This window comes from Paroedura picta, unplaced genomic scaffold, assembly GCF_049243985.1.
Source record: "Paroedura picta isolate Pp20150507F unplaced genomic scaffold, Ppicta_v3.0 Ppicta_v3_sca22, whole genome shotgun sequence".
NCBI lineage: Eukaryota > Metazoa > Chordata > Lepidosauria > Squamata > Gekkonidae > Paroedura > Paroedura picta.
Window position 1 is genome coordinate 4203867 of NW_027518619.1, and position 23623 is coordinate 4227489.

General features: G+C 46.1%; 1 protein-coding gene across 4 annotated transcripts in view; it reads left to right on the forward strand.

Moving 5' to 3' along the window:
• LOC143828381 (uncharacterized) overlaps positions 1 to 19031 on the forward strand; it is a 63483-nt gene extending 44452 nt beyond the window's left edge. For all 4 annotated transcript variants that reach the window (XM_077318774.1, XM_077318773.1, XM_077318775.1 and 1 more), the window contains exons 12-13: positions 15518 to 15567; positions 18761 to 19031. In XM_077318774.1, the coding sequence (XP_077174889.1) occupies positions 15518 to 15567; positions 18761 to 18968 (258 nt within the window). In that variant the 3' untranslated portion in view covers positions 18969 to 19031. The remainder of the gene's footprint in view (positions 1 to 15517; positions 15568 to 18760) is intronic.
• The last annotated feature ends 4592 nt before the right edge of the window (positions 19032 to 23623 follow it).

Genomic DNA, 23623 nt, shown 5'->3' on the forward strand with positions numbered 1-23623 from the left:
TGGCTTCTGCGGAATCGCAGGCCAGCTACGGAGAAAAGACTAGCCAGTTTAAAGCAAAATGTTTCTCTCCCAAGAGTGCTAGCCCCTCCCCTCACAGTGACTTTCCCACCCAAAGTCACGTGATATGGGAGGAGTTAGCACTCTCCCCTCAGTCCTTTTCTTACCGCTACAGGAGGAGGACACTAGCCAGCTAGCTCTCTGTGTTTTCCCTCACAACTTTTCTGAGGAGAAAATTCTTCATATTTACTATTTTTCCTTAATGGCACACTTTAAAAAGTGTGTAGAGTGCGGTGCCAAGATGACACAAACAGACAACAATTTGTCTTGTCTCTTATGTTTGGGTGAGGGACATTCAACATCCAATTGTTCCTCATGCAAGAAACTCACACCAAAGACTAGAGATGACAGAGCGAGTAGGCTAAAGGCCGCTCTATGGGAAAAATCTTTGAGGACTGTAGAAGTAGCTGGCCTTTCAGCTTCTGAGTTAGCAGAGGGCCACTTCTGAGCCACCTAAAAAGAAGAAAAAAAGGGCAGTGGTTCCAGTCAGGGGTCATTCCCCCTCAGCTGCTTCTACATCCAAAAAAACTAGAAGGGTGGTCTCGCCCTCGAGAGGACGTTCAAAGAGCCATGAATTGACTCCTTCGGTGGCTACTTGCTCTCGGACTGAGTTGCCGATGCTGACTGAATCGGCGTCAAGAGATGAGCCTATCCTCATCGATGAGCTGGTGGAACCCTCCTTGACTATGGAACGGAGGACAAGATCTGCGTCTCAAAGGCAGTCATTATGGCCATCTAGTGGCCAGCGTGGACGTTTGGAGATGGCTTTCGACGCTGAATCTATGGCATCGGGCTCAATTCGGCGTTCGCCACCAAGACTTTCAGGGCAGCATTCACAGTCGAAATCTGATGATAGCAGACCAATCCAGTCTAACAGGCACCGCCTGTTGTCGTCTGAGTCATCCACAGAGTCGTGGGTGCCAATGCTTGTCCCGGCTTCTTGGAACCGTTGGGTAAAGATCTACCGGAGTCGATGAGAGACTTACCTGCAGTCCCAGTAGACTTGCAATCCTGTTGACGTCATATGCCATCATCAAGGCAGCAGTCATTGGCGAGCCAACCAGTCACCGCCGATAAGAAGCGGAGTCGTCGCTGCCGGTTCCGTCGACGTCAATGAGGCTCCCTGACGGTGAACTTGCGGCTGCTCATTATCATCGCCCATCTCCATCGCCGATCCCACTGTCGACGTCGAGGCTGCCTGCTGAGGAGGGAGCAAGCTCTGAAAGTTGAAAGTTGAAAATTAGATAGTGACTATATCTGATACAATGTATGATGATGACTCGGAAATGTTACCATCACCGACTGCGGCAGTGGGGGAAGCTGTTGTTCATTCTCCAATGGATGACAACAAACCCTATACACAACAGCTTATTAGAATGGCTAATGCCCTAAGCTTGCAATATAGGGTAAATTTGGAAAAATCGGAAGATCCTCTAATGGAATTCCTGTATTCCTCAGAGGGTGGGCCCATAGCTCTCCCGTTAATTAGAGGAGTAACAGAGGTCTTGGAGCAAGTATGGCAGTTACCTGCATCAGCCACCCCACCTCCAGCTAAAAAAATGGAGCACTTATATAAGGTGCAAGACGAGGGTTGCAGTTTTCTTTTTAATCATCCCAAGGCCTCGTCAGTATTCTCAGCCATATTCCCTGGAAGGGGTAAACCAGATCAACATTCCCCCCCAGTTGACAGGGAAGGTAGAAGATTAGACAGCATGGGAAGAAAAGTTTATTCTTCTTCTGCCATGAGCATGAGGGTCGTGGATTTGCAGACCCCGATGAGCCGCTATCAAGCTGTTCTTTGGAAGAAATTAGAAGTGTTTCTAATTTTTCTTCCTGAAGACCAGAAACCTTTTGTGCAGGCCTTGCTGACTGAGGGCAAGAACCTGGCAAAACAACAAGTAAAGACGGCACGACAGTCAACTGCCTTGTAAGGATTATGGACACGGCAGTGGTGATGCACAGGCATTCCTGGCTAAAGAGTTCCGCCCTGTCTTCTGACATCAAGTCAGCTGTGGAAGATCTCCCATTTGAAGGGTAGGACCTTTTTAGTTCAAAAACTGATGAGGTCCTTGAAAAAATGAGGAGATATAAACTACAAGCTAAGTCTCTTGGTATTACTGCATCTTCCTCTACTCAGGCAAAACCTAAACATTGGAATCGGCTGTTTTACAAACCGCAAGGGTTTAGATCTTTTAGGAGCTTTGAGTCTTGGTCTAGAGATTTCTCTCCATCCCCACATTTTCAACAGGGCCGTAGACGAGGGGAAGGGCGTAGCCGCCCGACAGCTCCTGACAGGGACAACAGAGGTTGTCAGACCCAGTCTCAATGACTGGAAGTTTCTATAATTACCGTTGGTTCTCTTTCGAGATGTTTATAAGTTTGGAATTCTCTTACTAACAGTAGTTGGATTTGTTCCATAATAAAATTCGGTTATTATTTACAATTTCTAAAGGTCCAATTATGGAATGCGACATGGAATGGGATGTCTCAATGAACAGCCTGATCAATAGGTCAGCTAGACATTGTTGTCGGTGTTGGTTAATGGTGAGAGGAGAGGAGCATTGGTAGACAGTGGGAGTTCAATGTCTATGGCAAGAACAAATCAGGTGAAACAACCAGGAAAGGTGCTGAGGTGGGTTGTGGTCACCTGTTGTCATGGGCATATAGAAAAATTTCCAGTGGTAGTCTTGCAGGTAGAATACTTAGGGGGTAAGTGGGAGTTGGAGGCAGCATTGGTGCCGGATCTTCCATATGCATTTTTGTTGGGAAGAGATGCCCCTAAATTTCAGAGAGCCCTAGAGTGGGTTAGTAGAGAGTGTGCATACAAAGTAGGATGTGTGGGAGAACCAGACAGGGATCAGTTAGCAGTAGAAGATACAGAGGGCGAGCTTCAGGAGAATATTCAAAATGACCCTGATCTCCTGGGCCTACAAGAAGAAGATGAATCATTGGCAGAACTGAGATCCCGGGTGGCTATAGAAGATGGCCAGGTAAGGGACAACCGTAGAAGTTTGTGCTGGCCTCAAATAATTAAGGAAGGGGGGCTATGGTTTCGATGCCAAAAAGACAAGGGAGTAGTGATTCGGCAATTGCTAGTACCTAAATGCTATAGAAAGGAAATACTTGAGACAGCCCATGACCACCTTTGGGCGGGCCATCAGGGCAGCAAAGCAACATTGCGAAGAGTTTTGCGTTGTTTCTTCTGGCCGAAGGTGGCCCAGGATGTATTGGAACAACGTAGGTCATGTGAGGCTTGCCAGCGCACGACTGGCGTGGGCCCTCCAAGGGCGCCACTACAACCGCTGCCTATTATAGAGGTCCCTTTCGAGAGGATTGGGATGGATTTTGTTGGTCCTCTTCCTAGAACCCCACGAGGGTCGAGATACCTTTTAGTAATTGTAGACTATGCCATGCGGTATCCCGAGGCGATACCTATGTGGTGCATGAAAAGAGAGGGCGTTGCTAGAGCTCTCATGAGACTTTTTGCGCAGGTGAGCCTACCGAAAGAGATAATTACCGATCATGGTTCCCCATTTACTTCCGCTCGCATGAAGTAAGTGTGCCAAACTCTAGGGATTAATCAGGTTTTTACTATGGTATACCACCCGCAGACAGATGGATTGACAGAAAGGATGAACCAGATTCTAAAAAATAAATTGAGAGCTCTAGCTTATGAGAAACCTAAGTCTTGGCACCTGTATGTAGATCCTACTCTATTCGCCATCAGGGAAACCCCACAAGCCTCTACGGGTTATTCGCTTTTTGAGCTGTTGTATGGACGGCATGGAATGCTAAAGTAGGAAGCCAAAAGATAACCGGGATAACAGGCAAGTTTGGCCTTGGAGTACAAAATGAAGCAGGGCACAGGCTGGTAGAATTTTGTCAAGAGAATACAATGGTCATAGCAAACACTCTTTTCCAGCAACCCAAGAGACGACTCTACACATGGACATCACCAGACGGTCAACACAGAAATCAGATTGACTATGTGCTCTGCAGCCAAAGATGGAAAAGTTCTATCCAGTCAATAAAAACAAGACCAGGAGCTGATTGTGGTTCAGATCATGAGTTTCTTGTTGCAAAATTTAAGCTTAAATTGAAGAAAGTAGGGCAAAGCACTAGGCCACTCAGGTATGAACTAAATCATATCCCCGACGAATACACAGTGGAGGTGACAAATAGATTTAAGGAATTAGATCTGATAGAGTGCCTGAAGAACTATGGACGGAGGTTCGTAACATTGTACAAGAGGTAGCAACTAAAACCATCCCAAAGAAAAAGAAATGCAAGAAATCAAAATGGCTGTCTGAGGAAGCTTTACAAATAGCTAAGGAGAGAAGGGAAGTGAAAGGCAAGGGAGAAAGAGAAAGATACACCCAATTGAATGCAGAATTCCAGAGAAAAGCTAGAAGAGATAAGAATGCCTTCTTAAATGAACAGTGCAAGCAAATAGAAGAAAACAATAGAATGGGGAGGACCAGAGATCTTTTCAAGAAAATTGGAGATATGAAGAGAACGTTTCATGCAAAGATGGGTATGATAAGGGACCAAAATGGTAGGGACCTCACAGAAGCAGAAGAGATCAAACAAAGGTGGCAAAATTATACAGAAGAACTATACAAGAGTGAGCTTAACATCCCTGATGACCACAATGGGGTAGTTACTGACCTGGAGCCAGACATCCTGGAATGTGAAGTCAAATGGGCCTTAGGAAGTCTGAGCAACAATAAAGCTAGTGGTGGTGACAGCATTCCAGTTGAACTATTCAAAATCTTAAAGGACGATGCAGTAAAAGTGCTACACTCAATATGCCAGCAAATTTGGAAAACTCAACAATGGCCACAGGATTGGAAAAGGTCAGTTTACATTCCAATCCCAAAGAAGGGCAATGCCAAAGAATGTTCAAACTACCGTACCATTGCACTAATTTCTCATGCTAGCAAAGTTATGCTCAAAATCCTACAAGCTAGGCTCCAGCAATATGTGGACCGAGAACTTCCAGAAGTACAGGCAGGATTTCAAAGAGGCAGAGGAACTAGAGATCAAATTGCCAACATACGCTGGATCATGGAGAAAGCTAGGGAGTATCAGAAGAATGTCTACTTCTGCTTCATTGTCTATGCTAAAGCCTTTGATTGTGTGGAGCACAACAAATTGTGGCAAGTTCTTAAAGAGATGGGAATACCAGAGCATCTTATTTGTCTCTTGAGAAATTTATATGCAGGTCAAGAAGCAACAGTGAGAACTGAACATGGAATCACTGATTGGTTCAAAATTGAGAAAGGAGTTCGGCAAGGCTGTATACTGTCGCCTTGCCTATTTAACTTGTATGCAGAGCACATCATGAGAAATGTGGGATTAGAGGAGTCACAAATTGGGATCAAGATTGCAGGGAGAAATATCAACAACCTCAGATATGCAGATGATACCACTCTAATGGCAGAAAGTGAAGAGGAACTAAAGAGCCTGTTGATGCGGGTGAAGGAGGAGAGTGCAAAAGTTGGCTTGAAACTCAACATCAAGAAAACAAAGATCATAGCATCCGGCCCTCTCAATTCCTGGCAAATAGATGGGGAAGAAATGGAGATAGTGACAGATTTTATTTTCCTGGGCTCCAAGATCACTGCAGATGGGGACTGCAGCAAAGAAATTAAAAGACGCTTGCTCTTGGGGAGGAAAGCTATGGCAAATCTAGACAGCATCCTAAAAAGCAGAGACATCACCCTGCCAACAAAAGTGCGTTTAGTCAAGGCTATGGTCTTCCCAGTTGCAATGTATGGCTGCGAAAGTTGGACCATAAGGAAGGCCGAGCGTCAAAGAATTGAGGCTTTTGAACTCTGGTGCTGGAGAAGACTCTTGCGAGTCCCTTGGACTGCAAGGCGAACAAACCGGTCAGTCCTAGAGGAGATCAGCCCTGACTGCTCTTTAGAAGGCCAGATCCTGAAGATGAAACTCAAATACTTTGGCCACCTCATGAGAAGGAAGGACTCCCTGGAGAAGAGCCTAATGCTGGGAGCGATCGAGGGCAAAAGAAGAAGGGGACGACAGAGAATGAGGTGGCTGGATGGAGTCACTGAAGCAGTAGGTGCAAACTTAAATGGACTCCGAGGAATGGTGGAGGACAGGAAGGCCTGGAGGATCATTGTCCATGGGGTCTCGCGATGGGTCGGACACGACTTCGCACATAACAACAACAAATGGACAGCAACCCAGGGGAGTTGTGGACTTAGTAGGGGAGAAATGGGTGCAGGACATGCCAAAGAGTGGGAAACCGGCAAACGTGTTTGTAGAGGAGTTAAGAGAACAGTTACAAGCTTTAAGAAGGAAAGCTAGAGGAAATTTAGTAGTGGCTCAACAATATAAAAACAAGTATTATGATCAGAAGTCCCGCGAACGTCAATTTGCAGTAGGGGATTGGATATTGATTAATCGGAGGAGTTTGGGTTTCATAGATGGGGATAGGTGGCGTGGACCGTATATGATTTCCCGCGTCTTAGGGCATGTAACATATGAGGTCTTGAAAAAGGGCAGGAAGGGCTGGATGAGGACAGCGCATGTCAATCACCTAAAACTGTGGTATTCCAGAGGGTCGGTCGGGTGCACTTTAGAAGTGGAGCTGGAACCTTTAACAGATGGCATTCCACCATGGTAGGAAAGTAATCGTAATGGGGTAATCATACCTCCTACAGAGCCGTCATTGACGGAGCATAAAAAGGCGGAGGTAGAACAGTTGATTCGTCAGTTTCCCCAGTTGTTCTCCAAAATACCAGGAAAAACTAACCTGCTAGAACATGCTACACGCACGGAAGCCGGGGTGGTGGTACCGTTAAAAAATGGCCTCTCATACAAAAGGAGGTGGAAGACATGTTATCTTTCGGAGTAATTGAACCGTCACGGAGTGGGTGGCGGAGTCCTATTGTAATGGTTCCAAAACCAGATGGATCCGTACGGTTTTGTGTAGACGTTAGGGCCATAAATCTAAAGGCAAAATTTGATGCTTATCCAATGCCCAGGGTGGAGTATTTGGTAAACCAATTGGGGCAAGCTAGAATCATATCTGCTTTGGATTTAACCAAGTGATACTGGCAGGTCCCATTGAGAGAAGAGGATAGGGAGAAGATGGCATTCGCTACCCCTAGGGGTTTGTACCAGTTTAAGGTTATGCCTTTTGGGTTACACGGAGCAGCGGCAACTTTCCAACTTTTAGTAGACTTAGCTCTGCAGGACTGTGCATCCTATGCATTTGCGTACATTGATGATATCATCATTTGCGTTCCTAATTGGGAGTCACACTTGGTGCATTTACAGGAGGTGTTTCAGGCTTTATCCAAAGCGGGTTTAGTAGTAAATCCCACAAAGAGTAAGTTAGGCTTTAAGCAATTAAAGTACCTAGGGCTCATAGTGGGCGATGGAAAGTTATCTCCTGTCCCAGACAAAGTGGCGAGCTTGGAAACATATGCTAAACTGAACACCAAGAGACAAATGAGACAATTCCTAGGATTTGTGGGGTACTACCAGCGGTTTGTGCCTCATTTCGCAACCAGAGCCTCTGTTCTGACGGATGTCCTTGCTAAGACAGAGCCGAATCGGATTCAATGAACAGCTCCTAGAGAAAAAGCGTTTCAGGATTTACGGGCCTGTTTCTCAGGCGGCACTGTATTGCATAACCTGGACTTTAATAGACCTTTTATTGTTCGGACAGATGCTTCGGGCTCCGGGCCCAGTGCAGTGTTGGCTCAAGAGTACGAAGGGGTGGAAAAGCCCATTTGGTTTTTGAGCCGTAAGCTTACGAAGACAGAAAAAAAAAATACTCCCTCCATCCCCGCTGGGCCGCTGTGTATTGATTGACATGCCAAGTGGCAAGAGGAAAGAACTGAGGGGAGAGTGCTAACTCCTCCCTCATCACGTGACTTTGGGCGGGAAAGTCACTCTGTGAGAGGAGGGGCAAGCACTCTTGGGAGAGAAAATTTTTGCTTTAACCTGGCTAGTCTTTTCTCCGTAGCAGGCCTGCGATTCTGCATAACCCATGCGTGACTGCACAGAACACCACTCGATGAACAACTATTACAGGTAAGTGCAACCCTGTTTTCTCCACGATAGTACGGATGTCATCACAAGATCCAATGAAAATCTTAGTACAACCAGACATACTGCTACAGGGTCCAGTCTGGCATCTGGACCCAGATTGGTTAAAACTGACCGCATGGAGATTGAGCGGGAGCTTTTGATCAAGAAAGGCTACAGTTTGGAAGTAATTGATACTATGTTAGTATCCAGGCAGCAGTCAACCAACAGAATGTACAACACAATTTGGAAAGCTTTCATATGCTGGTGCAGGCACAAGAAGTTGGATCATCTTTCCCCAAGATTGAGGGAAGTATTTCAATTCTTATAAGATGGTTTGTCTTAAAAGCTAAAAGTAGCCACATTACGCCGTCAAGTTGCAGCTCTGGTTTCCATGCTTCCAAATTTCAAGGGGAAACCAATTTCAAAACATCCACATGTCATTCGTTATTTAAAAGGTGCAGAACAACTGGAGGGCCCATCAACACAGATTCCCAACTTGGAACTTGAACAAGACCTTGACAAGGATGACACAGAAGCTGTTTGAATCTATTATGGAAATATCCTTAAAAACATATTAGAATGAAGGTTGTGTTTCTTGTGGCGGTGACTTCAGCAAGAAGAATTTCGGAACTGGCAGCGCTGTCCATTAGGAAAGAATTATGCGTTTTCCATACAGACAAGGTAGAGCTAAGAACAGACCCAACGTTCAGGTCTAATGTACTATCTTCCTTTCACCATAACCATGACTTAATATTCCCATCCTTCTGCCCAAAACATAACCATCCAGTGCAGTAATATCAGCAGCGCTAGCAGAAAGAGCATCAATTCAAGATATATGTAGAGTGGCCACGTGGTCTAATCCTTCTACCTTTATCTGTCATTACAAAATAGAAGCTTTCAGTTCTGCAGAAGCAGCTTTTGGTCACCTTTTGGCCACGAGTAATTAGAACAGATGATGATGTCCCACCTAAAAGGTCTACTGCTATGGGAGATCCCAGCAAGATGTCCTTGTCCCAGGAGGAGAATGACCATTGAATACATGCCAAGAAGGGTCCTTCTCTCCTGGGATATAAGAGGACATCTTGATCCCTCTCTTCGTTGTTATCGGACAAAAAAAAAGATATATGTAAAAATATATGAGTAAATTACATTTTAAGGGGAGAGTTCAGTCCAGAGCAGACCCTTTTCTCCCCATCTTATTCATGTTCTTCTATTTTAGTGTTATAGAGTTTTTTCATGTTCCTAGGGGTTAAAGTTCAGTTGAGAGCTAATGTTATTTTTGCTGGAGTAGGCAATGTCTGGTGTACAAGACCCTGAAGGGGGCAGCAAGAAGACTGTTAGTTAGGTCAGAGAGTTTAGGACCTTTCTATCTTTTAAGTGTGCCTTTTGTCTGTCCCTAGACTGATACTTTCTGGGCAATTTCCTCTTTCTTCACGGAAGCTTTTCTCCGTTACTCTCCTTTGAGCTAGCTATGTAGGCAGACGCTATCCTCTATCTCTCCCTCTGCTCTATCAGAAATGTCCTTCCAGAAATAAACCTTTTCCTCCTTTAACCTAAAATACAGCATGTGCATATCAATGACTCATCTGCCCTGCTAACAATTTTGAGCCTGGTAGGTTGATTGTATTGGCAGTAGCAAACTGAGGAAGCCGGGTGAGCGCCACATAGGGACAGGAAGAGAAGGACCCTTCTCAGTATGTATTCAGTGGTGATTCTAGATACTTCCTTGTGGATAAGCAAGAAGGTGGCAAAAGACCCATTTTGGATTTACAAGAACTATATGAATTTATTGATGTTAAGAGCTTTCGTATGCTCTCACTCTCTGAACTGCTTCCTGTCCTCTGTGACAATTTATGGTTTGCCAAGGCGAACCTTAGGGATGCATATTTTCATGTGTCCATCAACACATCCTATACCAGATATTTATGTTTTTATGCAATAGGAAATCATTATGAATATACTGCCCTTCTTTTTGGCCTGGCTTCTGCTCCTAGAGTTTTTACCAAGGTCACCAATGGAGTGGTATCTCATCTTCGAAGGCAGGGTATAGTGGTATACCCATATATTGATGACTGGCTTTTTGTTGGTCACTCTGAGGAGGAACTCTCTTCCTGTTTCTACTTCAGTTTCCCTTCTATGTTCTTTGGGGTTTGTTTTGAACTGGAAGAAGTCTCACATTACAGACTCGTACCCTAGAATTTATGTGTGCTTTGCTTGTCAGAGCCAAAGTGATGGTGTTTTCACCACCTGAGAAAATGTTGTGACTCTCAGCCTTAGCATATAGAACCAGTAATTCTCCCTTGAGATCTCGGAGGACGTCTAAGTGGGTGTTTCTTGCCACTTGAACTGTGAGGCAGGACTAAAATAATTAAACTTCCTGTACTGCGTGGTGGGAGGCACTTTGCCCCAGACGTCTTCCTGCCCGTCCTGGGAGTGGCAGGTCTGACTAGTCTCTCCCCAATTTTTCTATAGATTTTTTAAAAAGAAAGAAAGAAGAGTTACTAAGTTTTTGATAGTTAGTATACTGTTATTGTTACAGCTAATAGAGAATAAGAATTGTTTGTTTAACTCACACTTGCAGTGTGACTAGAAACGTTAGCTTATATTTGGCATAGTTTTATTCGCTGCTCATACTTCAGTTAATCCCATTGCATAGTTATAATAATTATTTTTAGGGTGTTAAGTATGGTTTGCACCATTTTTGCGTGCCTCAGAAGTCGCGGTCGCCATTTTGTGTTTTGTGAACCATGTCCTTTTTAACGGCCTCATGGCTGTGACTCGAAAAAGTTCCTCAGGATTTTCCTCAGATGATGATCCTCCGGCCCCAATCATGCCACTTTCTTCAAACGTGGGTGCGGCCAGCAGCAGTCCATTTGGGCTGCTGTAGTTGCTGGGGCTGTGAGTGACCATGAGTGCACCGAAGCACTGCAGCCAAAAAGACACAGCTCTCTGACCCAGCTGCTTCAGGATCGCAGGCTCGGTCTCCTGCATCCGTAGAACGTGAAGGTGTCCATGGGAAGGGCTCTTCGCAGCAAGCCCAGATAAGTACAATCCCTTCCTCTCTTAATAGCCAGGCAGAGACCAGAGGACCGTCAGCTGGCCCTTCCAATATTACTCTGTCCCCAGACTTCATAAGCTTACTGAAAACTGCTACGAGAGAACAAACAGAGGAATTTGAGAGAGACAGGGCAGAGGCCCAACAGAGCCGTAGGGAAGGGCGGTATAAAAATATAAATATATAAATAAATAAGAATCAGCCCTAATAGATATAATTCTTTCTCTGACAATGATTTGGATTCCAGTTCCAAGGATGATATAGCCTTTCTGTCAGATGAGGAAGAAGTAGAGCCCATTAATGTTTCTGCCCAGTCAGTGTTTTTTCAAAGCTGAAGATATGCATTATATGCTTACCAAGACTCTGGAGGCCTTGGCTCTAAACGAGACAATCCCTGAGGAAGAGCAGGGAGATTAAAAAAAAGAAAGAAATATAAAGGACCCAAGGATAAGGGGGAGTATTTTCCCTTTCCTGAGGTATTTGACAAGAAAATCAGGTCTGAGTGGCAGAGATCTTTAATCAATAAACAAGTTCATCTTCGTGGTGTCTGTGCATTCCCACATGGGATCTGCAGTAAGCAGAGCCCGCCACGGAGAGGAGCTAGAGAGTTTATCTACAGAAAAACGACTTGCAGGACTGCCCCCTTGTGAGGATTTGAAAAGACATCCCACCCAAAGTCATATGATTTGGCGGGGTCAGCACTCCTCCCTCAGTTCTTTTCTTGCCACTGGCTGGAAAGGTTCAAAAGCGAGTTACTCTATGCATCTTGTTCTGAGGTAACTTTTCTGACAGAAATATTGGGCTTGGACTTTAGGATTGAATTTTACTATGGCTTTATTCAAGAAATGTCAGGATTGTGCGATTCGGCTGCCAAAGCAGCCATTCCTGCCCATCACAGCAAGCGCCGCGCCATGTGTGCGTTGACTGGTGCCCCGGCACCTGTGTTCCCCCCCTCCGCAGCGCTGGCTGCAACAGGCGGGAACAACCGCATCGCACAACCCTAGTGATGAATGTGGTGCCAAGATGGCACAGAATGATGACTATCTCCTGTGCCTTGGAGAGGGACATGTGACTGGAGCCTGTCAGGGTTGTAAAAAGATGACACCTAAGAGGAGGGATGGAAGGGCACAAAGGAGAAAAAAGATCCAGGTCATCATCCTTGACTACAGGATTGGCCCTTAACCTTCTGGGGAGTCCTCTGTTCAGCAATCTGTCTCAGAGCCCCACCTAAACATGTGAAGAAGAAATCTAAATATGGCAGAAATAGCTGCATGCCTACCTTTTCAACTTTACCTTGACACCCCTCTAAGTTGGCGCTCACCTTCACTATTGGTCAAAGCACGCCGCCGAATCCTCCGATGATGAGTTGCTGTTGAGAGTTGACGTTGCCAATGAGACGTCGCCGATCTTCAACGCCGTTGGTGGAACCGCTCTCTGACCGCATAGCTGAACGAGGTAGATCCCGGCATCGCTCGAGGGAGCCGACCCGAAGTTGAGCCGACATTGAGCCGACCCGAAGTTGTTCGTGGTCAGCTAATCTGGAACCAATGCCGTTGCAAGGAGCCAAGGAGAGTAGCAGAACTCTCGAAGTTGGAGGACGACTTAATTATGCACCCTAGACATCACAACCGTCGGCCAGGCATGTTTTTGTCAATGGACTCATCAGACTGACCAGTGACATCATGATTCGAGGTCCCATTGAGGCTTCAGACTTCGGTGCCATCTGCTGGTCGATGCTGGGAATATGCCTATGAAGACGAACATTCTACATCTAGGTACAAGCATTCAAAGGTTCGACGCCGTATCGACAACGAGGACTTGGATAGCTCTGATGTCAAGGCTCAGGCCCCAAGAGATATTTACAATGACTCTGATGACTATTCCTATGTGTCACCACCTGAGGTGGTTGGAGACCCCACTAACCTGTCTCCAACCGATCATTTAAGATTGTACTCTGAACAATTCATTAGGATGGCTAAAGCCTTAAAAATACAGTACATGGCTGCAGATCCTGATGCAGATGATCCGATCATGGATGTGCTAAACAATCCCCATTTAATACCTTTGGCTCTTCCATTTATAAAAGGAATTTGCAAGGTAGTTAAGCCCTTATGGCTGAACCCTGCTTCCATACCAGCCTTTTCTAAGAAATTTGAGAGTCTGCTGATGCCCAGTTTTTATCTAGGCATCCTAAATCCAATTCCATAATACCTGTGGTTCTACCTTCTAGGAAAAAAGCAGACATAAGATCTGCACCTTTAGACAAAGAAGGAAGGAAAATATATCTGATGTCAAGGTAGGTTTACTCTTCTGTGGCCATGGGTCAACTATCAGGCAATTATGGGTAGATACCAACTGTCCTTGTGGCCCCCTCCTTGACTCACTTCCCTCCGCCCAGAGGCCAAAGGTAAAAGCAGTCCTGTCAGAAAGGTTGAAACTATCAAAACAGAAAATTAACGCATCAGGCTGACTGCCAGTTCCCAACCAAGAGAGTGGGTTGGGAGTTTACTTCCTGTTCTTCACTGTCCCAAAGAGCAATGGGGACTGGAGGGACATTTTGAACCTTCAGTTCTTCAACAGGTACATTTCCCTAAGACATTTTCGCATGGAGACGCTAAGATCCATTGCAAAGGCATTACAACAGGGAGAGTTCCTGACTTACCTGGACCTCCAGGATATCTGCAAATCTGTTCTCTTTTATTTGGACAGAACGAAGGATTTCAGACAGGACAAGTCACTCTTTGTTTGCCTTCACGGTGCTAAAAAAGGCAAAGCTGCATCTTCCCAAACAATTTCCCGATGGATCATTCAAGGTATTGTTCAGGCATACAAGGTTTCTAAGTTAAGACTGCCCTCTGAGAGTTACAGTGCACTCTACAAAAGCACAAGATACATCAGCACTGTTTGCAGCGGGACTCCCGATGTCCAAAATCTGTAGGGCAGCTACCTGGTCTATACCTGGCACCTTTGTCTGTCATTATTCCATTAATATTGACTCTGAGAAGGAAACAACAGTAGGGAAAGTGGTCTTCCAATCAATACTTCGCACTTAGCCCATCCCACCACCTTGGTGAGTGATCTTGCTATTCTCCCATGTGGAACTGCACAGAAATCATGAAGATGAAAACAGGGTTAGACTTACTTGTAACTGTTGTTCATTGAGTGGTCTTCTGTGCAGTCATACAATCCTCCCTCCTTCCCCTCGTGGGCCACTGATTATTGATTTCCACTAAGCGGCAGGGAAAAAGGACTGAGGGAAGAGTGCTGGCCCCTCTCACATCACGTGACTTTGGGCAGGAAGACTCTCTGTGAGGGGAGAGGCAAGCACCATTCGGGCCTTAAAGCTTTAAGCTGGCTAATTATTTCTCCATGGCAGGCCTGCTTTTCTGCAGAACCCATGTGTGAATGCACAGAAGTACACTCGATAAACAACAATTACAGGTAAGTGCAATGCTGTTTCCTTGGCTCATTTAGGACTTAAATGCCCTTTTTTTAAGAGGAGGGGGGGATATCACCAAAGTTAGAGAAGAATCCTTATCCAATGTTGTTCCTCTATATATTTATGAAACAGCCTAGGGGGTGGGACGTGTCCGGCTGTCCAAGTTAGAATAGGACCAATCAGGGTGCAGCCAGCTTTGCCCTGATTGGCCCTGCCCTTGCAGCTCCCGTCCTCCGTTCCTGGACTCTAGCCTCAGTGCCTGAAGCCAGCAGCAGGTAAGGGGAGAGGGCCCTGGGCAAAGGGTCGTGGTGAAGGGCTTGCTAACGAGGGCTTCTTGGCCTGCTGACAAGGGCCTCCCAGCTGCCTGCTAAGGAGCTCTGTCCCAGGCCTCCTAACGAGCTGCCCCACCCCCGCCCGCCCCACCTTAAGTTGCCTGGTCAAGGACCAGGGGAGGGGGCCCTTTCAAGCCCCGTTCTTAGGAACGGGCTTTGAAGCTAGTAAGTTTATAAGCAATGATCGTAGTTCTTTCTTTCTGCTCTGAGATTCTGAATTTTACTAAGCCCTTTGACTTATTTTTCTTTTAGTAATTCAGCATAAAATATAAATGAAAAGACTTTTATAATTAGGATGGGCTTCAAAGGGAAAAGAGAGCTGTTTAAAAAATGTGGTGAGGCTTAATTCTATGGTCTATAAAGCTGCACTACTGAAGGAAGAAAAACTAGAAAATCTTCTATTGGAGAAGCAATTATTTCATTTGACTTATTTATTTATTTAAGTTTTATGCCACCACGCCTAGCCCAGCTAGCCCTTTGAGGATTCATATGGATAATGACCTAAAAATGCTCTTTTGCTTATCTATAATTGCGAGTTTTAACTTTTAATATTCTTGTTGATGACAGGAAGACGATGGAATGAGAAGGGCAGCAGCACCTCCCCAAATATTATGGTGGTAGGTTATGAAGGAATATGTTTCCTATTTGTTATTTTCTTCCCTTTGACTAATCGATAAGTATCAAATTTATAATTTATATATATAATATATAATTTTAGTTTAACATGGCACCCATCTAACTTCATCGACGTCAATAGGCTTAGAAAGATGTAGCTTTTGTGAGATTGCACTGCATGTATATAGAGAGAGCATTCACAAGATCAAATTAATGTTAAGTTGGTTCATTATCTACAGGGAGACTAGTTGAAGTTTTCCCTTAAACTTCTAACACTTTCAGGAGATGACACATTTAAAATAATAATAACAAAATTGTATTTTTAACCTGCCTTTCCATTTTGCTCAGGACAAGAAACATTACTATATAATATTGTACAAAAATAAAAGCATTGCTATCTATCTATCTATCTATCTATCTATCTATCTATCTATCTATCTATCTATCAATCTATCAATCTATCAATCTATCAAACTAACTAACTAACTAACTAACTAACTAACTAACGCTCCTGTGTGTCAGGAGTAGGTCTTTCCATCACACGGTGAGGCCAGCATTTAATGGTGAATGTTATTTTGAGCCCAGACAATAAGCCTGGTGGAATAGTTCCATCTCACAGGGCCTGTGGAACTGATTAAATTCCCACAGGGCCCTGATCACCCTTTGAAGCACATTCTACCAGGCTGAGACCAGGGGCAAAAAGGCCCTGGCCCTTTTCAAGGCCAGCTTTACCTCTCTTGGGCCAGGAATCCTGAGCAGATATTGATCAGAAGATATTGATGCTCTTGGGGGAATATAAGGAAAAAGACAGTCCCACAGATACACCAGTCCCAGACCATTTAGGGCTTTAAAAGTTAGTACCAACACCTTAAAGACGATTTGGTCTCCAATCTGGAGCCAGTGCAGCTGGGTGAGCACTGGTGTTATAGTGTCTGCCATTGAGTCCCTGTCAGGATTTAAGCTTTCGCATTTTGGACCAATTGGTGCTTCCAGAGTAGTATCAAGGGCAGCCCTGCGTAGGGTGAGTTGCAGAAGTCTAGTCCAGAAGTGACATGCTTCATCTTGGGCCCCTCCTATGTCATCTTGGGCCCCTCCTATAAGATCACTCTGGCTAAGCCCAGTTTTGAGAGATAAGATGCAAAATTCCATCCCTGGTGGAAAAATGTCAGGTGGGCTGTCTTGTGGAGATAATTTGTGACTCAGTGTACAGGGCACAATGATGGAACAGAGAAATAGGTCATTACCATTTCCCATCCTCTTACGTTCCCACTATAACTGCCCAGCAACACAAATTAGGGATAGAGAGAGGAGTTCCCCTTAGGTTGGTAAATGTATCAGGGAATTCACTGCCTTGTGCATCTTAGACCATTTTTGTTAAATATGTGGGCTTGCAAGGATGAATGCCAGACAACTAGGCAAGCAAACAGCTCTATTGATCTCAGCAATGAGTTCATGTTGAAGGAAGCAAAAAAAGACTAACCCCCCCCCCCCCCCCCCGAGAATAAACACCAACTTATATACATTTTAACCATAGAATATCCCACGGCTTAAGCCTGATAGGCTTAGAGGCGCTTCTATAGTTTTAAAGGATTGGCTCCCACAGCTGGGAGCCTAGCAGTGCATTGGCTGCTTTTCAGGCTGCTAGAATCCAACCTTGGACCTCAAGCTCAGTCCTATGTAGACTCACATACACAACAATTTTGACAACAGATGTTTAAATAACATCTTTTGCTTTTTGTTTGTCTACACTCCCATTCGTTTGAATCTGTATTCTTCAAAAGTGGCTATCTTGCACTAGATCGCCTGTCTGTCCATGCTCCCTGGAGAGCACTCTGCTCTTCAAATACCAACTAATTGGTTGTCCTGGCATGAGGGAAGTCTGCCTGGTTTCAACCAGGACAGGCCCTTCATGGTCCTGGCTCCCACCAGATGGAATGAGCTCCCAGAATATCTTAGGGCCCTGAGGGAGCTAACTCAGTTCTGCAGGGCCTGAAGGATGGAACTCTACATGGACATGAATGTCATCTTGGGCCCCTCCTATAAGCTCTCCTGTAACCAATCCCCAACCTTTTTGAGGTTGAGGACTGCCTCCTGGGTGGGGGAGAGCCGGCGGCCCGGGCACCGCGCACGCATTGCACCTGCGTGCAAACGTGCATGCACAGAGTTGCCGTGCATGCGCATTTGCGCCAGCAGGGGGCACAAACACACATGCGCGGCAGCTCCGCCCATGCATGTTTGCGTCCACCAGCGTGCTGGCGGCCGCGCCTGCCTCTCTCCCCCCTCTTGCAGCAAGAAGCTAGCTGGGCAGTGAGCGAAGTGGCCACTTTGCTTGCAGCCTAGCAAGCCTCTTGCTGCGGGGGGCGGGGGGAGAGGCAGGCGCGGCCACCGCCGGCCCGGTACTGAGGCCTTTGCGGCCTGGTACCAGGCTGCGGATCAGGGGGTGACAACCCCCGAGTTAGATGAAAACATCATGGAGTTGGTTGCAAGTATAGTTATTTACTTTTATTAATTCAGTAAGATGATGCAGTTTTGGGTTTGTTTAATGCTTATATACTACTTTAAACTGTTGTGAGCAGATACGGGCCAGCAATGTCAGGAGTGGAAGGATAAAAATCTGAATGAATGAATGAATGAATGAAACCAGCAAAAACCATTTCCAGATGGGAAATTACTACACATTTGTGGGCCTGGAGAGGGGAGGAACCCCTGCAGGGTGTAAGGCCATAGAGCCCATCCTCTAAAGCAGGGGCAGTCAACCTGTGGTCCTCCAGATGTTCATGAACTACAATTCCCATGAGCCCCTGCCAGCATTTGCTGGTAGGGGCTCATGGGGATTGTAGTCCATGAACATCTGGAGGACCACAGGTTGACTACCCCTGCTCTAAAGCAGCCATTTTCTGTAGGAGAGAACTGATCTGGAGATAATTTATAATTCTGGAATACCAGGCTGCACCTTAGAGGTTTGCAAACCTAGCAATAATTAATCAAAACCAGAAAGCCTAACAATCAGACTTGTGCTCAAAATGGGCTATTTGTTTTTATGTGCTCTTGCAAACACATCCCCTTTGTAATGACCAAGCAGGCATAGTAGCCTTCACTCATCTCAAACTGCTATTTTTGATGTTGCTGGTGAGACACATGAGGGAAAGTGGTCCACTTTATATAACCTAGAAGTCTGTTTTTCTTTTCCCATAGGGTGACAAAAGCCTGGCTATCAGTGTGGTGGCTTACAGGGATCTTCCTGACCATTTTTCTGGCTTCTCTGTTAATCTGCCTCCTCATTCTCAATTTTGGCATCTCAAATGAAACTGTGACAGAGCTGTACCACCAACCTATGAAGTTCATGGGCTATACCATTAGGCCATATATGCAGCTTGACTTTGACAGTGCCTTACCACTATGAATGTCTCAAAGAAGAGAGAGCTGCCATTATTATGTACCAGACAATGTGAATAAAGGCCATGTATTACCTGTTAAGGATGTCCAGTATTTAATTATTCAGTCCATAATTTGCTAGAGGCCTCACCAACATTTGACTGGTTAAAATGTTGGGACAGAATGAAGGAGACTTGTGTTCAAATCCCCTGCTTCCATACTGGGCCAGGCATTCACTATCGGGCTTCAGGTCAAAACTTTAAGCAAAAATGTTTTATTGAAGAAGTCAGCATTCAGAGTCCACCTCAATGAACAACGGTTACAGGTAAGTGCAACCCAGTTTTCTTATGGTCAAACCTGGAAGGGTTCCTTGGCCCCCTCCAGCAGATGCCTCCAAGTGGTGAGGGCGATTTTTACAGCCTCTGCCTCCTTTTCCCAGATTGCCCACTTTTTCTCTGCTGGGGAGAATTTGTGTGACAAGTAAATGCAAGGCTTGAGTCGCCCATTTTCCCATTAGCTTTAAGGAGGTCCGTCAGTGGAAGAGCCACCTGCAAACAGGGGGGTAAGAAGTCACAATAAAAATTGCTGAATCCTAAGAATAACTGCAGCTGGCGGCATGTGCGGGGAACCTCGCAGTCCAGCAGGTATTTTACTTTGGCAGGGTCTATTTGATTGCCCTGCTCCGAGACATGATACTCCAGATAGTCAATTTGGCTTTTTTGGAACTCGCATTTAGACATCTTGGCAAATAGCTTATTGACACAGAGGCGCTTTAGGACCTCGCGGATCCTTCTCATTTTAGCTGTATAACAAAATGTCAACAAGTTAAACTACCACCACCACCCCGATACAACAGATAATGTAATATCTTATTAATTAGATTCATGAATATTCCTGGCGAGCCAGCCAACCCAAACAGCATAACAAGGTATTCAAATTGGCCCATCTTGAACACCATCTTCCACTATTCTTCCACCGTCTTCCACTCGTCCCCCTTCACAATTCACACCCTTTAATTAAGCTTGGTAAAAAATTTTCCCCTCTCCCAAACATCCTATCAGGTCCTTGATCAAGGGGAGAGGGTAATTGTTTACTCGGGAGACAGCATTGATGGCTCTGTAATCAGTACAGAGCCTGAGGGTCCCATCCTTTTTCTTTGTGAAAAGCACTGGGACTGCCATTGGGGAGGTGGCCGGGCGGATGAAACCCCTCTGCAAATTCTTCTCAATGAACTGACAGAGTTCCTCTAACTCTGTGGGGCTCATGTAAGAAAGTTTTGCTAATGGCACAGTCCATGGGCCGGTATGGAGTTGATTGCACTCTTCCTCTGAAAAAGTGAGGATCAGATCCTTGTAGCAATCCAGAAATTTCCCCCCTCCACTGAGTGCAGACCCATTGCCCGCAACCACGGATTGCATACAAAAGATTTTCCCAGCCGACTACAGTTCCGGCCACTGGTTAAAGTCCAGCATCTGCTCATCTCAGTCAACTTGCAGCCTATGGGTGTCTAGCCAGTCCATGCCTAGTAGAGTAGCAGACCCTCTATTCATGACTAAAAGGCTTCAGTGATCTCCTTTCCTCCCACTGGGGCTCCATCCTACTTGTGCATGAGCTTGTCCGAGGGGACTCTCTCCACCCCCAGCCCCATCACCAATTCTGACTTTATTAAGGAAGTGGAACACCCAGAGTCCACGCACACTTGTACTTTTATATGGGGCCCATCCTCATTCAGGAACTTTACAGGGAGGAGGATGGGCGGGAGGATCCGGCATGGAGGGGCCCAGGTGCCTTTTAGTAAGACCCACCATAGGGCACCGGGCAGGGTAGGCCGTCATTATTTCCTGTAGCTAGCCGAGATGGGCAGTTCGTAATCGTTGTCCCGTGCAGTCCCACATGGGAACTGCACAGGCACACTGGCCAGTTGCCAGAAAATTTTTTGCTAGCATAGAGACAGCCTGGAGCGTCTCCTCCAATCAGCATCGAGTATACATTCCTAGCTGGGAGGAGCCAGCCCCCTCGTTCCCTCAGTTCTCTCTTTGCCACCACTTGAGAGGACCTTTTAGAGACTAGATTATTGGCTTTCTGGTGTTAAAACGAAGATAGCCGGAGACAGCATGGCTCTTTTCAAGAAGTGTGCTACTTGTGCGGTGAAGATGACCAAGACAGATGAACAGTTCCTTCAGGCTCCAATCCAACCATTGGCTGCAGATTGTCCACTCTCTCAGGGCTCTTGGACTCAGACCATCCGTTTGGTTCCGAGGAAGAGGAAGTGACTTCTATGGCCGGTTCTGAGGACCTGTTGGAACTTTTCTCAAACAATGCTGTGGGGGATAAGCAACCCATATCCCCCAATGAGGACTCACACCTGCTTTCTGAGCAGATGATCAGAATGGCCAAGGAATAGGAGATTCATTTTGAGTCTTGCTGCGCAGTCCCACATTGGGACTGCACAGGCACGCAGGCCAGTCATGGGAGTCTTTCCTAACTCTAGCCTACAGGGGGCGCTACCATTCTGACATGGTGTGGATGCGTCCCCTCTTCCCTAGGTTCCTTTTTTGCCACCGCAAAGAAGTCATTCTCTAGCTCAGGGGTCCTCAAACTATGGTCCGCGGGCCAAATCCGCCCCCCTGAGGACATTTATCTGGAATGTGAGCCACTCTCTCTGACTCACCTCCTTCTTCCTGTATCTTGACTCCTCCTCTCAGTCTCTGATGTGATTGGAGGTTTGCCTGTCTGTGCAAAGCCTGCTGCCGCCTGAGGGTCAACGTAAGAACAAGTTAGGAGAGCCTTTTTTTAAGTTGGTCAGTTGGCTGGGGGTGGTTTCTAGGGGGGTTGCATCAGAGAGTCCTGAAATTACTGAAGAAGAGTTGGTTTTTATATGCCACTTTTCTGAACCCAAAGGAGTCTGTACCCGACATTCGCCTTCCCTTTCCTCTCCCCACAAAACGCACCTGTGAGGAAGGTGAGGCTCAACATTTCCAATTCCAACGCCCTCAGCGACAAGTCCCATTTTCAACACCATATTACCCACAGAGGTCTACTGCTGCTCAACCTCAGTATCCTCCCCGTCGGGGTCCTCCGTCGTTCCAAGGGAAGAAGCAGGGGCAATGACAGCGCCCTTTCAATTAGCATTTTAATCATGACCTTCCTTCTCAGAAATTGACTATACCCTTCGGAGGTTCCGTCAGTTCCTCTTTTCAGGGACCGTTTGTCCCATTTTTATGAGTCTTGGGTCCATATTACTGAGGACTCTTGGGTTTTGTCCATTGTTGTGGAAGGCTACCACTTAGAATTCCAGTCATCCACACCTTGCACTCCTGGTTCTCTTGCACCTGATAACCCCTTCCCTGAGCTTATGGTTCAGCTGGCTGAATTGTTAAAGAAAGGAGCTGTGGAGTTAGTTCCCACAGGTTTATCTGAGTTCGGTTTCTTTTCACGTTTTTTCCTCATGGATAAGAAGGACGGAGGTGTCCGTCCCATCCTTCATCTGAGGGAATTTAATAAATACCTGTATGTCTCCAAGTTTCACATGGTATCTTTGCCTCCCTTAAATGAGTCATTGAATAAGGGTTCATGGTCCGCAGTCTTGGACCTCAAGGATGCCTATTTCCACATAGGGATTCATGAGTCCTACAGGAAGTTTCTACGGTTCCGACAAGGTTCCGAGATCTATCAATACACAGTCCTCCCCTTTGGTCTAGCCACGGCACCCCAGGTTTTTACGAAGTGTATGGCTATCGTAGTCGCCTTTTTCAGAATGAAGGGGTTAACAATTTTCCCATACTTAGATGATTGATTATTATTTGGGACCTCAGCTACAGAGTTAGCTGGCCATATAGACTACGTCCTTTTCCTATGTGACCAGCTTGGTCTGGTTGTGAATAAAGAAAAATCCCGCTTAGTTCCTACACATCAGGTTGAATTTATTGGGGATTTGCTGGATTATATCCAGGCTCGAGCCTCTTTACCGGTATCTAGGGGTTCATTTTCCATCTTGTAGTGCAGTCCCACATTGGGACTACGCGCAGGCCTGCCGCTCGGAATTTCCCTAGCTAAAAGTCTCCAAAGAGGGCACTCCGCACCGCTACCACGCATGCGCCGGGTTTCCCGCGCACCGATCACGAGGACACGGGGTGGAACGCCCACCCTCCTCAATTCTCTTTTCGCCGCCGCGATTAGCGAACGTCCTTTGCTAGTCTCCTCATCTTTTTCTTACTGCGTCAGCGATTTTTCTTCAGAATGGCTTCTAAGGCTATTTTTAAGAAGTGCAGCCAGTGTGCTGTGAAGATGCCGGTGACGGACGAGCACGACCGTTGCCTTATTTGTCTGGGTGGGGGCCACTCCGTACCTTCGTGTACAATTTGTCAGAAGTTTACTCCGAAGGCCCGTTCTGACAGAGCTGCGAGGCTCAAGGCGGTGCTTTGGGAGAAGGCCCTTTCGGCAGACCCTCCTGTACGGACTCAGTCTGAGCTGACTCCATCTCGGGCACCATTGAAGGTACCATCCGTCCTTGGATCCAGGCCTTCCTCCGTCCGTTCTGCCATGGAGCTGTCAAGAGGCTTCCCAAAACGTCCTAAGAGACCCCCAGTGGCGTCTGAGGTTCCTAACGTAGCTTCGGCACCGGCTTTACCGCTTTCGGAACGGGGCACCTCAGTGGATCCCCCTGTTAAAAAGGCAAGCACA